The 16,761-nt window shown below is 45.5% G+C and overlaps 1 protein-coding gene across 7 annotated transcripts in view; it reads right to left on the bottom strand.

Moving 5' to 3' along the window:
* LOC144729604 (disco-interacting protein 2 homolog C-like) overlaps nt 1–16,761 on the bottom strand; it is a 135,202-nt gene that overhangs the window by 40,796 nt on the left and 77,645 nt on the right. For 4 of the 7 annotated variants that reach the window (XM_078609978.1, XM_078610006.1, XM_078610016.1 and 1 more), the window contains 10 exons: nt 14,684–14,790; nt 13,115–13,304; nt 12,184–12,294; nt 10,245–10,364; nt 8,079–8,279; nt 5,867–5,958; nt 4,603–4,713; nt 3,204–3,327; nt 2,448–2,557; nt 556–658 (listed from right to left, as the gene is read on the bottom strand). In XM_078609978.1, coding sequence (XP_078466104.1) covers nt 556–658; nt 2,448–2,557; nt 3,204–3,327; nt 4,603–4,713; nt 5,867–5,958; nt 8,079–8,279; nt 10,245–10,364; nt 12,184–12,294; nt 13,115–13,304; nt 14,684–14,790 — 1,269 coding nt within the window. The remainder of the gene's footprint in view (nt 1–555; nt 659–2,447; nt 2,558–3,203; nt 3,328–4,602; nt 4,714–5,866; nt 5,959–8,078; nt 8,280–10,244; nt 10,365–12,183; nt 12,295–13,114; nt 13,305–14,683; nt 14,791–16,761) is intronic. The other 3 variants (XM_078609996.1, XM_078609989.1, XM_078610031.1) reach the window with 3 other exon arrangements.

The raw sequence follows: 16,761 nt of genomic DNA, 5'->3' as shown, positions 1-16,761 counted from the left end.
GCAAACAAAAAAATGCTTTGATAATGTATGCATTGTCCTTGGACCTGGTACAGGCCAAACTGTTTCAAGGACAATGCATACATTATTATCGAAGCATGTTGTGTGGTTAATGCATTAAGCACTTTAAAAATAAATCTAAAAACTTACTTTTAAAAATGTTCTTTTAAATAAGATTCTCTTAACGTGTTATTTGTTATTATGCCTAGAAATTTGTTACGTGACTTTATTTTGCCTACAATTTCACTTTCATTGTTTGTGACTGTATAACATTATGTACTGCATTTTTTTGCACGACTAGTGCTATAGAAACAAAGTTTGATTGATTTGATACCATGTGAGAGTTGAATGTGCTGCGCACATATACGCGCGATTGAAGCCCTACAACAAAGTGAACAGCAAAACAAAGGTGCAGAGTCCAGATAATCGAGGCCATTGGCTTCGATCTGTGGGGGGGGCGAGTGGGGGAGGGGACTGGGGAGAGTACGGGGGGGGGGACGGGGGGGGGTTGAGGGGATGGGAGGGTGGGGGGGACTGGGGGGTGCTTGCGATGCTCACCCTCCGTGTACCCGCACACTTGTGTGAGCGTCTGGCAGTGCGTGAGCATGGAGGCGCGTGACACGGCAACGCCCACCACCGTGCCCTCACGGCTCGTCTTGTACTGCACGGATAGACAAAGATCCCCCCCCCCGTATAGCCTTAACAGACTGTTGGGGCAAAGTGCTGTTAGGGAGCACCTATGAAGCACGGCTCGGCACACGAGAGGGGTGGGGTGACCAACACCACGCCCTTCATCTCCCGCGTGGTGATGTATACACACTGCACCAGGTACTCATTTGAGGCTGAGTCGACCTAGGGGAGGCCCAGGACTCGTTCAGATAATCGTCACTGGTGTTGGCCGTGAGCTGGAATCGAACTTGGGTCGCCGGATTCGTAGCGCAGCACAGCGATAACTGCTACACCGCGCAGGCACGCCGAGCACAGCAATCAGTTGCGCCACGCCGTTGCCATTGGGCCCTTGGACACACAATGAAATCGGACCTAGTCTGGTCAATCTCACCCCTCTTCATAGCTCAGACACACCTGGGCCTCACTAGGCCGTGGGCCATTGTGCAGCTGCACCAACCTGCTCACTCGATGACTAAGCCTCTGAAAGCTATACTGCTATGTATGGAATAAGATGTGCTAATAAGCCCTGTATAATGCTCAAAGCATCTAGAATTGTTCATCCTCATGAAATGATTAATCTTAAAAAAATACTTTTTTAACAACTATCCAGATTACCACCCGGTTTTGCGATGAGACAAGGGTGGGCGAGATGAGCGACCTCACTGCACACCGGCAGCCACGCATCGACGCGGAGGGCTTACGCTGTACACGCTTCGTCGAACTGGATAAATAACCCAAAGCTGCAAGAATGGCCAAACTGCAGCAGCAGAGCTACACGAGTCACATCTCATGGCTTAATTGGTACTAAGCTCCGTTAATTGCACCCAAATAGAGTATTATATGGCACTCTGTGTGCTGTATCCCAGCAAGATGAAGCCTTAATCCAAACAATGTAGGAAAAATCACACCAGTCTCTTCACAGCCATGACTGTGTGATGCTTAATTTCTGGATTGTTAAAAAAACGATTGGGGCAAAAATCATTAAGTTGGCAATATTTTTGACAAAATAAGATAAACTTCAATTGAGAAACCAACTACCAAAGTTTCTCAGGCAAAAGACAAAAGCAGCAAAGACATCTTGAACATGACAGTGTGAGATTACTGCAGGTCACCACATTTAAGTGGCTTGGCATAGAAATTATAATTAGCAACAAAGGGACCATTTACATCCCGACGATTCTCTCTGTGCGGGTAAGGTCCTTCAGCAGACTAAAGTGAATAAGGGGAGACATTAAGGTCACTGTGGGAACAGAACGCTTGTCTATGAAGAACAAGGCACTGTACTCAGCGTGGCACATTGATGAGAGAGTGGCAAACTGGGCAGCTTTGAGCCGGAACGTTTCGCGGGACACATCGAGGCACTGCAGCCTCTCGTGTTTGGATTTAACGACAGCCATTGTGTCGATGGGCATGACGTGTCCCACAAAATCTACGATTGTCCACGATTAACAGGAAACAAAGATCATCTGAAAATGTACATTTCCAACATCTTCAACTTTGCATTCCTACAAGGCAAATATAGGCAATGTTACTTCTTCTTCATCCGTATGGCTGATGTAGATGCAGAGCAAAAACTACAATTTCATATTCAGGTTGTCAAGTCAAATAATCATGTCAGGAGTAGCAATGTTACTGAACAGAGACAACACATTATGTAGTGAGGGTGTTTAAAGTATACAGCAGAAGTATATGCCATTTACTCCATGCACTCCATTAGAAGGGTTCACAGGCACAAATTAAACAGTGAACCGCGAATGAAAACCGAACCGCAGAAGAATCACCTCGATGTACGCCGCATCACTGTTGCTCTCGCGGGGATTGGCGGGCCAGTCTTTGGGAGGCTTGGAGAGGTTCTTAGAGTCGGTCACAAACCACGTGAGACGGGGCCAGCCTGTGGACCACACGGAAGCGCCGAAACCAGAGACATCAACCAACACGAACCTTCGGTGGCTTCACTCGACTGAGAGTGAGGTTGACCGTCTTTCACAACCGCACTCACGTCGCAAACAAGGTGCCGAAGCAGAACGAGATGTAAGTTTCCATGGGATGTTGGGGTGGGGGGGGGAAATATATCCCACAATGCGTTGCAAGCCACCAAACTGGTACTCTTCTAATGTATTAGCAGTTACACAATGTTATACCTGGATACTGTTTCAGTCATAAAGTGGAAATCCTCCTGTCCTCAAATGTACATCGTGATGGTGGTGTTATCTCCATTCGCAGTCCTATCCCAAGTGGTGTAAATTCCATGATACTACAAACTGCCGAGCCAAATTGCGCTGGCGCGGAATTTAATTTATCATTTTACATTGACGTACGTGTCTGCAATATTTTTCAACATCTCACGTGACAGTCAGTTTTTTGCTCCGATTTCTATTCGCTTCATCGCTGTGCTCAACTTTACTTGTTTTGCCGTTGTCATTTCGGTGACCCAAGTCGCGCTCACGCAAATGAGACTCTTTTACCCTGGTCCCTTTGAGTTATCTACCTGGTTCGACAGACCACACTTGCCGTTGCAACAGGGCTACGAGACTCGCCTTTAAACGTGATGGTCTCCCCCGTGGGGGCCTTCGGCAGCCCCTTGAGGCACACGTCGCTCGTCAACGCCACGGAGATTCCACAGCTGCCCAGCAGGAAGCCGATCTGCTGGCTGCCTGCGTCCTGCACACACACACACACACGCGCGCGCCACAGGGCAGTTCAACGCTTGGCAGGGCACTCGGATGAGGTCACACGCTTGAGCAGCTTACCAAATTAATTCGCTGCTAATTCTATCTGGCTGCCAGTCAAGTGTTTGAAAATATAATAATAGAGATTATTAAGTAATACGCTCTCCCCAATGGCAGTGGTTAAATTGTGGAATCAAGTTTCCAGGCCTGGCAAAACCGCTTTTAGTAACGGTTTATCAGGAATCAATTCATACTTTAAGAATAGTGCACTTTGTTTAATCCAGGAAGGCCTCACTGAAGCCTAGTTGTAGCATTAAGAATCGTTTTTCAGGAGGGTCCTGCATTCAGGCATTCGGCCAATTCCATTGTGAAAGGATATGGAAGTAACCGGGAGAAAACCCACACATACAAGGGGGCAATACTCAGAGTTCCACACGGATATATTTATGAATCCATTGTCTCCTCGCGACCTCACAGCCAAAGCCTTAAATATCTGGAATTCCTACGCAGTCTTCTAACCAATTATGAACCGAGTTCAAATCCTGTTGAGCTTGCAAGATCTGACACGATTGAGGGTAGGGTAACTTAAAAATAGATAATATAGTTCCATATCTACTCAAGACAACAGTTCAATAAAATGGTATGCTTAACAAAACTTGCTTTGTAGCAAAATATGAATTTCTTACCAAAACTTTACTGGCCATACGCAAAAAATGCAATCCAAAAATATACAAAAACTGTTTTCCCCCCAAAATTACGAACTACAATGCAAACACGTGCAGCATAAAAGCTGTGAACAGTCCCAGAGTCTTGTAAATAGCTTTGTCTGTCTTATACTTACTGGATAACGGCCATGGTAGGGCATTTACAACACGACTGGGCAAAAATATACAGATGTCAAAGTTCCTGCCTGGTGGAATGCAGTGCATGAATAATGGGCCTCTGTGTCTGACGGCTGCTACTTTGTGATTAACGTTTCTCAGTGAAATTAGAGAAAGGCGGTCGTCATTGAGTATGAAAAGACTTTAAGCAATGCTTTGTATTATCTGCTGTCACATTTCCAAGCAACTCAAGTTTCTAGGTCACGTCCAAGGGAATGTGGCTCTGACTGCAGATGCGCTAGGTAACCATGAACGCACCGTACTGCTTTTTCTTCAGTTTGTTGTTCTTCCCCCGCACCTCTGATGAGCACGGGAATCCATGATTTGCAATGGTCGGCTACATACGGTGCAAAAGAAGTTCAACATACATACGTACACACACATACCTTGCTCGTCAAAGGCACCTCGATGGGCACGGGGATGAGGCCTCCTATCAAGCAGCCGTAGAAGGCAACGACAAAGGCGGCCGGATCGCTGTTGGGGTAGACCAGCGCAACCTGAACGAGAACACAACGGCGCTCTCCGTCAGCATCCGCACGATGCCCGCAAGGCCTCTCTTCACGTGGCAGACGATAAAAAAAAACATAAGAGTTTTAATATTGAGCATGACAGAACGTCGGCCGGAATCACATCGCGCAGTGTCCGTGTGGGCGAGTAGATGGGGGCCACCGCTGGGTCATATGACCCACACGCCGCCCCCACAAAGTGGATTTTATTGCAAAGTATTCAGATGTGGCGCTTGTTATCCGTGACTTTTTTTTTCTCTTTTATGGTAACCCTAGGCACACAGAAACCATATATCTCCCAGTTAGATTATTTAATAGATTCTCATGTTTTTGTATTCTGCTCTCTCTCTTCTCTTCAGCTGCCTATCGCGAATGATGACGACTGCGGAGAAAGCTCCCCACGCCTTGCAAGGTCACTGTTTAATTGTTACTGCTAGAGATGCCGTTGATTTAACGTGGAACCAGACTGTATCCTGACAATGCTACATTCGTCCAGACTCTGCCTGGAAAATGATTTTTTTTTTCTCTCATATATGTATGTTGAACTTCTTTCGCACCGTACGTAGCCAATCGTGCTAATCGAAGATGCGGAAGTAGAGATGAAAGACCCCCAAGTGAAAGGTGATATTTTTCTGCATATTAGGTCAGGCTATATGAAAGTTGTAAAGATGAAGGAAAGACATTTCAAAGCTAAGCTGTGCAAGGAAAACAAATCGATGAAATACAAAATTCTGCACTGCAGGCGAGATAGCTTCGTGTAGTGCGGATGGCAGCAATTGGCCAAGAGTGGGGACAGCAAATCAGAGAAGGGATGATGGAATGGAGTTCATGAGAGCAATGGCCATGAAAGTAATGGGAGACCAAAAAGAAGTGGGTAGCAGATTGATGACGGTGAGAGTGGTGGCTGTGGATTAACGAGCGTGGAATCATCGGGTGGACAGATATACGATTGCAGCAACCCAATCGCAAATATGAATGCAGAATTCCAATATGAGACGGACTTGTGCTTGACGTAGCAGCAGAAGCTATCCCCTGACATGAAGAACGATTTTTGCACAGTGTGTAACTAATGCACGAAAGTGATCTCATCAGCAAAGGCACAGACCCTTTCACACGGAGGAGGCAGCAGCAGCAGCATACTCACCCTGTTGCCGGGCCGAAGGAGAGGCTCTTGCTTGGTCCCCAGCTTGTTCAGCAGTGTGTATGCCAGCTTCAGACTCTGCTTCCACAGTTTGCCTGCACAAAGAAAAAGATCCCCCGTGTAGCATTAACAGACTGTTTGGGCAAGTGCTGTTAGCCAGCACCTATGAAGGCCGGCACGGCACGCGACGAAGTGGGTGGCCACCACCACTGTCTCCCAAGTGGCGATGTTTACGCGTTGCTTCAGGTACTAATTTCAGGCCGAGTCATCCTAGGGGAGGCCCAGCACCGGTTCAGATAATTGTCACTGGTGTTGGTGGCCATGAGGGGGAATGGAACCCGGGTCAACGGGTTCGTAGCGCTGCACGCTAACCGCTGCGCCACCACTCACCACCGCCCACACACACAAAACATTCTCACAGGCACTGCTGTGGCAGGAAGTGCAACAAATCTGCCCTGCTACAAGTTCTTAAACTTTCTTAGGCATTTGAAATTGGCATTTCGACATTGTGATGCCAGCCAATACCAAACTAGAATATAAAAAGTAAAATTAAATACCGCAGGAGTTATAGTCACTTGCCAACATTTTATCAGTCTTAATCGTAAAAAAAATGCCAACTTTATTTTAAAATAATGGGCCCAGAGTAAACTGGAAACATAAAATGAGTGCAATAATAATAATCATAAAGACGAATTGTGCATATGTGACTAATTACTGGTAAGCTGAGATGACAATGCAGCAAACTATGCCTCAAATCTATCTTTGTCCAACTCAAGATCAGCGTTACAATGCCTGCGCTGACCAGCCCTGTGGTTGCAAGTTTACTGGCCGCGGCCTGCACTCTGACGTTGTGTCTCACAAGTGGATAGAAATAGCCGGAGCCACTCTGGCCTCACGTGAGCTCCGTGCAGCTGCCAAACAAGGGGGGCCCATTTGTGCAACACGGCGGCTCACCGAGCGATCACTCTGCCATCTCGTGCAAAAGCAATGGAGCTGCGGAGGTCAATGCTTTGAGCACCGCTCCGCCAGGTCACGACACGGCAAAGACAGACGTTTAATTTCACAAATGTTCTTCGGAAACGTGCCTTTCTAGCGTCAAGACGGGCTTATCACCCGCACTGTCGTAGTAGAAGCGCATTTACACGAGCTTGAATTTCCAGTGGTCTGCAAGCCCTGAGCACCTCTCCCATTTCAACATATCAGGGCCGGACTCCAATATCCCTCGAGTGCCTGGCGGTAGCATGACCTAAATGTTGATGTCATCCAGGATTGAAACAAGTTCCCAAGTTTGTCAGCCAGTGTGTGTGCTGCTATTCCTGTGAGTTCCGTCACTGGCGGAGAGCCTGCAAACACGCGAAGTGGAGGCAGTCTGTGCTCTCGGTGGTAACAGCTGAGAGGGCTTTTGTGGGTAAACACGATTGACCCTTGGCTCCACCACCGTAAACACGTTCAGACACTGCGCCACACAGTCTTGTCTACAATAAAGGGCAGCTCATTGTTTGGCCAGAGGTTCAAATTATAATGTTTAACCATATCTTCTGAAACGTGTATATCTGTCCAACAAAGAGTCAGCTGAATGGCAAAGTTGGTGTTTCACGAATAAATGTGGCAGTAATTTTAATGTATTTACTTATTTGACTTATTAAAATAGCTAAAAAGATTTAAAAGCATTCCTGGAAAAAAAAAAGTGAAAAGTGATGTTAATTTAATTCAACTATTTTAGACAACGGTATTCATTCATTGAAATATCATTAAGTTACAATAATAAAACTCTCGCATTAATTCAAGGACATCTGTCTTGTTACAATGTTGCATGCTATTTCGTGTCAAGTTTATTACCAAAATGTTGCCCAATACAACCCAGAACAAGCAAGTCTCATCTGTACATACCATGGCCTACCGCACATTTTAAGACAACATTAACGATACGCAGCATGCGTGTGATTCGTGGCATTACCACGCTTTGTATGAGCAAACACCATGGTAGAGTGGCCCGTGGAGTTTATCTGCACTCATGCATTTTACACTTTGGTGGAGTCACTTGCATGAAGGTAAAATACAAACACGCGTGTCTTTGCACGGGGTTAAGATTTGCACTCCTCAGTTCCCTGGCAAGCTGTGAATTTGACACAAATCTCAAAGGAATCAGAGGTCAAAGGTGGAGGTTAGACCGTGGGGGTAAGCGGGCCAGGAGACATGGCCGAGGGCCCCGTACCGTAGGTGAGCGAGCACTGGGGCCGGCCAGTCGTGTCCAGGGCGGTAAGGCACAGCGCCTTGGCCGACTGCGTGGCCCAGCGCTGCAGGGCGGCCTCCAGCGAGGGAGGCCAATTGGTCACCACTCCCAGCGGCTCCCCCTTGACGGGTGTTGTCTGCGCGCCCTCTGGCTTGGGCTGGTTGGGGTCGGGTTGTGGCACTGCTCATCGCGCGGCATGCGGGATTGCACACAGAAGCACCGCGTCATCTCTCGCAGCAAGGTCAGAGACTCGGCGTGCCACTGAATATGGGAAGCGTCATAACGTGCCAGCTGCACGGCTGGTAGCACGGGTGTCCGAGTGGTCATCACGTTGCCCACTCGGCCACCTTGTCTAGGGTTGAGAGTTGAATTCATGCAGGTCGTCAAAGATTTATTTCAAGTAATTCGAAACAGTGTGCTGTAAAGTGGACGTTAAAGACCATTTCACAATAATTTGCTAGAAGAGGTCACCGTGTTCAAATTGCAGAGTTGAAAATTACCCGCTTTGTTTGCAAGAGATTTGATTGACAACACAACATACATTATAAAGGCGCAAGGGCATCAGGGGCTGAACCATGCTGGAATTGTACAAGCTCCCCTTGTGAATGGTCCCTATAGTTTGAAGTTAAGAAACAGCTGACCGTGACATTTCTTCTCAGGCAGACAAGTGCACTGCTCATTGTTTCATTGTTGTATCAAATCGATACCGACATGTAGGGCAATGCTACCCAACGAGGCCAGCGAGAGGGCACACAGCAGCAGCAGCCCATGCACAGATCTCACTTCCCTTTTACTCTTCCATCTCCAATGCCGCTTAGACAAAATAATTTGTGGTGCGGGAACAGCACCAAATCAGGTTCAAGGTAAGTATTTATTGAAAGAATGGCAAACCAAAAATAAAAAAAACGCTTAATCTGCACACACACTAAACCAGACAAACAAGGCTTACTTTTGCAGGCTGGAATTTAGTCTTGTTTGGGTATTATATGCATAAGCAGCACTTAAATGAGCAATGTTTTTTTTTGTAATAACTATACCATATTGTTAAGTTGTGTTTCCTGTAGCCTGTACTGTTAATAGTGAACTGCTCATGCAGATGAGCTATCAAGTCACACTTCCCGTAACTACTCCTGAATCACACGTGTTCAACAACAATGCAATGGGCACTGAAATATACGGAGGTTACTTGCTTTGAACAACAGCTGTCGTCTCATACAATCAAGGCACAGAAGCCCCAATACTAAGCGGTGTGTAACTGAGAGGCGATGCTACAAACATGCTATTTTAAAATATATATGAAAAACGAATGCCTCAAAAATAAATAAAGATGCAGGTGTTTTTCAGGGTAATTAATGGTCGTTAAAGCCATCTGTGCAAGTTTAAATATATGTTAACATCCATTTCTGTTAATTCTCCATGACTAGTCACTCTCCGTAAATGCTTTAATTACGGTGCATCTTTAAGAGTTACACAATGAACTAAGTGTGCTAATGGCAACCGCGCGGGCCGTACTGGCAAGTACGTGAAATCGGCGCTAATGATCAACACACCTGCACACACGGCACTCTTGTGGCAACCAAATGCCCAATTTATGTCGAGGTTTGTTTGTTTTAATCGCCAACCATAAGACCCAGCCTCCATAGCATTCTTATAAACATTGTTTTAAATACAAGTTGTGTTAAACTATATCTACATGAACCGTGGAAGAGTTGTGGGTACTGCACTGGCCATGCAAATTAAACATGGTGAAGGGCCAGCCCAGAGCCACCCCAGCGCCACGATTGATTCCTGGATGCATGATCCAGTGAATTCCAGGCAGAACACACAAAAGGAACACTCCCATTTTTTTTTATAAAAAGGAGCAAAGCTCTAATTACCCTTGATTTTGACATCACTGCAATGGGGCACGTACTCATGGGGCAAAGTAAAATGAGGGAAAATGTAGGCATCAGCACTGAACATGAAGAGCCCCAAGACTGCTTTAGCTGAATATTATTCGATCTTATTGTCAATTTCACGGCTGATTCTGTCTTGTTATGCTGCAACAAGGTGCACCGCACGGAGCAGTCACAGCGCAGCGTTCAGCTAAAAATCACGGAACGGCACCGCAAGTGGTGACAGTTGGTAAGCCGCAACCCCGAGTGGTACCTTCCAAGAGCTCATCAAAGTCGTCGACAAAGAACTCCTTGAGTGGCGGCCGCTTGGGCCTCTTGAGGGTGTTGAGAAGCTGCTGGATTTTGGAGGAGACTCGGCTGTTGACTGGCATCCCTGGACCAGAGAACACAAAGATTCAACACCGACAACATGAAAAAAAATCTACACTCCTAAATCACATGAAGGGGGGGGGACCAAACCAATACAACCATTGGAGCCTCCAAGCAAATATATGAAAGTACAAATGTTTCATCGATAACATGTGCCAAACTGTAACATTCCGCAATGCTTTAAAAGTCAAAGTACACCACATTCAAATTGTTGTCAAGAGGCAGTTCTGAGTCAGTGTTGGAAATTCCAGGGTTCAGATTATACCAAAGGACAACCAAGCATTCATTTTATACCAAGCACTGCTCTCCCAGGCGATGAACATCTTACTAACGCCACAGGAATGAGGACCACATTCAGACTTGGCCAGGGTGAGAACTCACGTTCACATAGATGGGAGCTCTGCCACTCAAATATCTGTTTTAATATTCCAGCCACTTCCTCAACATTGCTAAACTAAGTTTAGAGTTCCAAGTTCCATGATTTTATCTGATAAATAAAATATATATATGGGCATTCATCCACATTTCATTCCTTAAATTATGTTGTTGTAAAAATAAATTACTTCATATGAAAATATTTAAGTTTGTAACTATGTCATGCGAAATGAGAATGAGAAGACAAATGCATAAAATGGAAACGTCTGTGTGCAATTGTAAATCAATTGTTCTCTTCAATAGAAACTAACTTTTCATATCATAAATTATAAAACCTGCGTTTCAATGAACTCTACCTCTGATTAGCACGGTTGGCTGCGTAAGGTGCAAAAGAAGTTCAACTTATATACATTCAACATACATATTTACATGAAATGCAAGATATAAAACTGGAGCAACATATTGAATATCATCAAGAATTCAAGGACATACCATGTGGTACCAAGAATGGTCTCCAGTGTAAAATATAAGAATAATTTGCAGAAGCAACAGCTGAATGCACATTGCACTTTCACTTAAGATCCACAAGCCATTCCATTTAAAGATGTCACACTGAACATTTTACTCAGTACACTTAACAAACGACTTGATTTATTTAATATGTTTGGGACCACACCTTTAAAATGTGTATTTTGCGGATAAAGTCTAAGGTTTTCTAAAACAACACAAATTAAACACTATCACATGGCATGACGCCGGCGAGATGTTAACTACCTCGTCTGGTATGGAGGAGGTGGTGGGTTTGATCCTGACCCTGACGGCTGTATATTTGGAGTTTGGTTGTTCTCTCCCCCTGTGGTTATGTGGATTTTTCTCCGGGTCTTACAGTTTTTACATGCACGTCAAGAAGCATGCGTTTCGAATATTTGGCTGCAATACATTTCCACATGATAAGCCACTTCGTTGAGTTAGCTTCAGAAAAATAGCTATATCATCTGTGGGCCTTACCTGGTAAAATAAGAATAGTAAGAGTTTAGTTTAAATATTATGGCTAGGACGTAAACAGGATTTATTTACAAACGTTTTGCGAAGTTTCTACACAAATCTTCACCTCTGTCAGTCCCTGGCCATTATCACTCTTGCCCTGTGAATCCTCACAATTACAAAACCAATGCCCATGCCAGGCTAAAAGTGGCTAAATAAAGCTGGCGATGAACTGTGTTGGTAAAATAATTACATCTTTTACTTGGGCCAAACATGGGAAAAACGTTGCTTTGTTATGTGACCGCCCAAACTTCTGAAGGTCACTCATCTCATTCAACCACTTGGGAAGTTTTAGTTTATAAACTACACGGCAATTCATTACGTGATATAACACTGGTTATAATCAATGCACCATTCCCCTCCCCTGACATTGGCAGGTGGTTGTGCCGGGCGCCACCACGTACCATTGCCGGTGTCCATCATCTCCGAATGCGCGACCCTGGAGTAGCCCCGCACTGGGGGAGGGTGCGCCTCCGAGGTGTGGGTCGTCACATCGGGGGGCGCGGAGCGGCCGTCTGTACAGAGAACCGTCGACGCATTAGCTGCACGCGTGGGGTCGCCACCTCGACGCGTGGCTGCACAGGCAGCAAGGTGGGGCAGAGACGAGCACGCGTGAGCTGACGTTTAATCGTCATCCACCAGCGTTCCTCTGGGAGGTGGGCAGGGTAGGGTCTTAAGAGATGTGACTGCTCTTTTTAGGCTCTAAAGACGGTAGCTATGGTTGCACATGTAATAATGTGTGCGAGTATGTCTGATGTGTCTAAGAGAACAGTCATGGCCTTTATGAGACCAGAGAACGGTTGTAAGGCTGCCACGCAAACCCATGTGGAATGCGAGCCACTGGCGCCCGCGTGCTCCTTGTCGGATGTACACAGCGCACTGATTCAAGCCACTTTGTTGGTATTGTCTGAGCCACCCCAATGGCAAGAACAGATTAAGTAGGTGACAGGAGGTCGTGGGTTCGAACCCAACCATGTCGTCTGTATATTTGGAATTTGCATGTTGTCCCCGTGGTTGTGTGGATTTTTCTCCGGATCCACCATTTATTTGCCTCCACATTAAGAAACATGCGTTTTTAAGTATTTAGCTGCTAGAAATGTCCACGTGATCAGCCACTTTGTTGGGCTATAATTTATGGCCAGGACACTTCTGAAAAACAGCCAAAGTGGGCCTTACCTGGTAAAATAAAAAAGTAGTTTAGTTGTATAGAACGAACGGCAGGGAACCACTTATTATGAGCAACCACAATAAACAAGCAATGAACTAAGAAAGGAGCAGGTGACATGCATCTGTTCGAGGCACGCCACAGCGAGCGTGCCGCGCTGGCGAACTCACCGAGGTGTGTGTGGGCCATGACGTCGGCCAGGGCGCCAGGCCCACCGCGGCGTTCCCGCTCGCCGTGGCTGGGCCCAGGCGTGGCCGTGGAGGTGTGGGTCGGGGCAGGCCCCGCCTGGGAGGTGGCGCGTGGCCCCGTGCTGTGGGACGAGGCGGAGGAGGCGGAGGAGGACGTGGTGGAGGTGCCCTGCTGAGGGAGTAGACGCAGCCGGGTCAGCACTCCACACACGGAGGGACGTCCAACATGGTATTATATCATTGAGACTGGCCGAAGAACTTTAGCTGTGTATTCGCTCATTCATTTGGAAATACAGTAATACACCAGTTTATGTCGGGGATGCGTTCTTGAGAGGTGTGATGAATATCGGAACGACGTAAATCAAAGCAATTTATAGGGTACGTGGAGGCCGAGGCGACGGATACGACAAAAGATGGGTGTTGCAAGCCACGTAAGTGTGGGGGTTGAGGCGACACAAATCAGGTCAAGGTGTTAATAAAGTGACGACGTATTTGCAAAACGCCGTAAAAGGGAGAGACGTAAATCGGGGTATTACTGTATTATTCGGCAAGTATTGCTTTTCAAATAATTTCCACGTGAATAAATTGAGGATATTATTAACCGGCTGTAGCCACAAATATTTCACATTGTGTTAAGCGGTCCATTTTTATTCAGTTAAAAACTCCTACATTCAAAACAAAGCAGTTGGTATTTCCACACTCATTGGACGTTGTTTATCTCCAATTACGACCTTGGAGCTTTGTAAAAAAAATCTACATTTCTTTGAGAAGAATTCCAATCTCTTCATAGGATTACCAGTTGCAACCTTCTGATGTTGAGTCAAGTTATCCGACAGTAGCACCACTCGGTTATATTAAAATTCTAATGAGCTTGCATTGTAATTGTAAATACCATTTTTTTTGTCAACTCCATAGAAAGCTGCCACATGAAATCAGTCCATGTGTTCACGGTGCATCCATTCATCATTTTGTGCACTTAGTGTTTCCCGAGCGAACACGACAGTTTCATGCCGCATGCCAAATCTATAACCAGGCTTGAGTTTCACTATGCTGCAGACGCGGAATGATTTACCACTGGTTTTATGTAATGATCTGAATCTCCAAAGCGTACAGGCAGACAGACACTACTAGAATGTTAACTGGGTAGAAGCTAAAAGAGTAACATGCAGAATGATTTTCGTTGAATAATGAACTCTGAATAAATATTTTAGCAACAATCACAACAGCAGCCTTCAATGGGAAAGGGCAGATGGCTCACTCATTATACCAGGGGGTCGGCAACCTACGGCTCTGGAGCCACACGCGGCTCTTTAAGGACCGCTTAGTGACATCAATCACATGCTTTGCGGGACCATGAAATTTAAAGTTTATTACCAAATTCCAAAAAAAATGTCTCTCATTGTGATTTTGGTTTTGGTAAACTCTCCGTTAATTATACTGTGAACCAAAAGTTTCCCCCCGTTTTGTTTTTTTGAAGCTACAGCCTTTGCGGGCAGGTCAGAGGTGTGGTGAGGGGGAGGGGTCGGAGTGGCATTTGTATCACGGTCCCACCTGCATGGCCTGGCTGATCCAGCGCTCCACGTTGAGCGACCCCTGGCCCAGCGGATCCTGGGACCTCCGGCGGAGAGAGTTCTCGTCCTCGGAGGCCGACGACGTGTCTGTGGGGCCCACCACAACCGCACCACACAACGACAGCGGTGAAGCACAAAACCCAATTCCTGTGCCCGTAAATTCGGACACCATTTTTTTTTTTTACCAGCTAAGGCCCACTGAGCTATTTTTCAGAAACGACCTGGCCATAAATTAGAGCTCAAAAAGAAGTGGCTTATCATGCGGAAATGTATAGCAACCAAATACCTTAAATGCATGTTTCTAAATGTGGAGTGAAAAACCGGAGGACCTGGAGAAAAATCCAAACGACCACAGGGATTTGCTGTTTTTACATCGGGAAAGAAAGGGTTAATTCCAACGGCGTGAAAAACAACGGCGATTAAAGTAGAAGGGTCACGTTCGCCTTCCGTATCGCAAGTTCTAAAAAGTTAATTATGATAAACTGCACTCGTGACACCATAGTTTACTCTTTATTCGAAGTCTTGCGACTAAACCGTTGTACTCAATGTAAAATTTCTGAGTTAATTTTGGCACAAAGAACCCCGTAAAATGTTTTAAAAGAGCATAAAACAGCACACGGAGCATGATTACTTATTCATGACTATTCATGACTAAATGGAAGAGACTGTGGGTCGTTAAAGTTGATGTGTGCATGCATAGTTTGCCAAAAAAACTCCATTGAAATGCAAATTAGGTGAAGAAACTAAATGTTAGATATGTTACACATATATCGTTAATATATTTGATTACAATAAATTTTAAACAATGTGCCTTAGATGAGTCTCAATGCGAATTTAGGAATCAGTGTTACAATTATTACAAATGTATTAACCAATAACTTCAATTATCCAAAGATAAACATTCACAACAGGAACCCGAAGGCAGAGATATCCCTCATTACAATGCTGCTGCTGATTTGGAAGCGGTGGCACACAGCGTCACGCACTGCACCACAAACTGAGCAATCGGGGTTTGATTCCTGGCCATGGACGGCATGATTGGTAAGAGGCATCTGAACATGCTTTGGGCCTTCCTTGGGTACACGCATCCTTAAATAAGTACCTTGGGTTGTACATCAACCAAACCTGTTTAAATCGGTGTCAATTAGGGGAGATTTTCTCCAAAGATATTTTACCCAACTCGCCACTCGGTTCACCTGCGTGTGAACACCGGACCTTTGGAGACAAAAGCTGCTCGAAGTGGTTTGTGCTGGCCCACACCGTACCCATGTGTGCTGTGCCTGCTTAGAGCTCATTGCTCATGACACTTGCCCACATGGTAAAAAGTGCTAAGCGCGGACTATGACACTCGCCCACATGGTACGAAAGGGCTAAGCTTGGACTATGACTTGTGTGCATGCAAATAGACACATTTATTTCAAACTCAAGTAGCCTTTGACATGACGTATTGTTGGAAGATGACAAAAGTGAATCATTATTTAAATAGAAATCTAGGAATAAAACATCTTCTGGTTTCCACTCTGACACGAGGAGGAGGATTAGTAGTAGTGTCATGGGAGAACTATGCATGAGTGTGAGGGATGATTTAATGTGGATGGCTCCGAACCATGTCTGGTGAAAAGTGCCATGGGAACGCAGTGTTTTACGTGCGTCAAAAACATGAGCGTATGCGTAGGTCAGTCGCAAGACCGACAAGCAGAGAATTTTAAGTGACTCATTCCAAGGAGTTTGTGAAATTCCTTGAATTTGCTCACTTGACTTATGAACCTGCATTTACAAAAGCGACATGAAGCAGGAACGTGACTGATGGAAATACCTCACATAAGAAAATTGGGTTTGTTCGCTTAGCCGTACAGTTTGAAAGCCAGTGGACGTGTGCAAAAATTTGGTTCAACTGGGTTAGCCATTTCATTGTAGTTTCATTTCCTCCGAGAGGGAACAACTGGAAGCCCTTGTTACAGCACCGCGCAGTGCTCAGCTGTTGTCTGGCTCATAAAGTATGCGCCTAATCAGTACACTTGGTTGTATTATTTCAGCATGTTCTATACTCAAGCATCC

The sequence above is a fragment of the Lampetra planeri genome, chromosome 2 (assembly GCF_965212315.1).
Source record: "Lampetra planeri chromosome 2, kcLamPlan1.2.h2, whole genome shotgun sequence".
In the NCBI taxonomy this organism is placed as follows: Eukaryota; Metazoa; Chordata; class Hyperoartia; order Petromyzontiformes; family Petromyzontidae; genus Lampetra; species Lampetra planeri.
The sequence above is the reverse complement of the archived record's forward strand: the minus strand, read 5'-3'. Positions and strand labels throughout refer to the sequence as shown.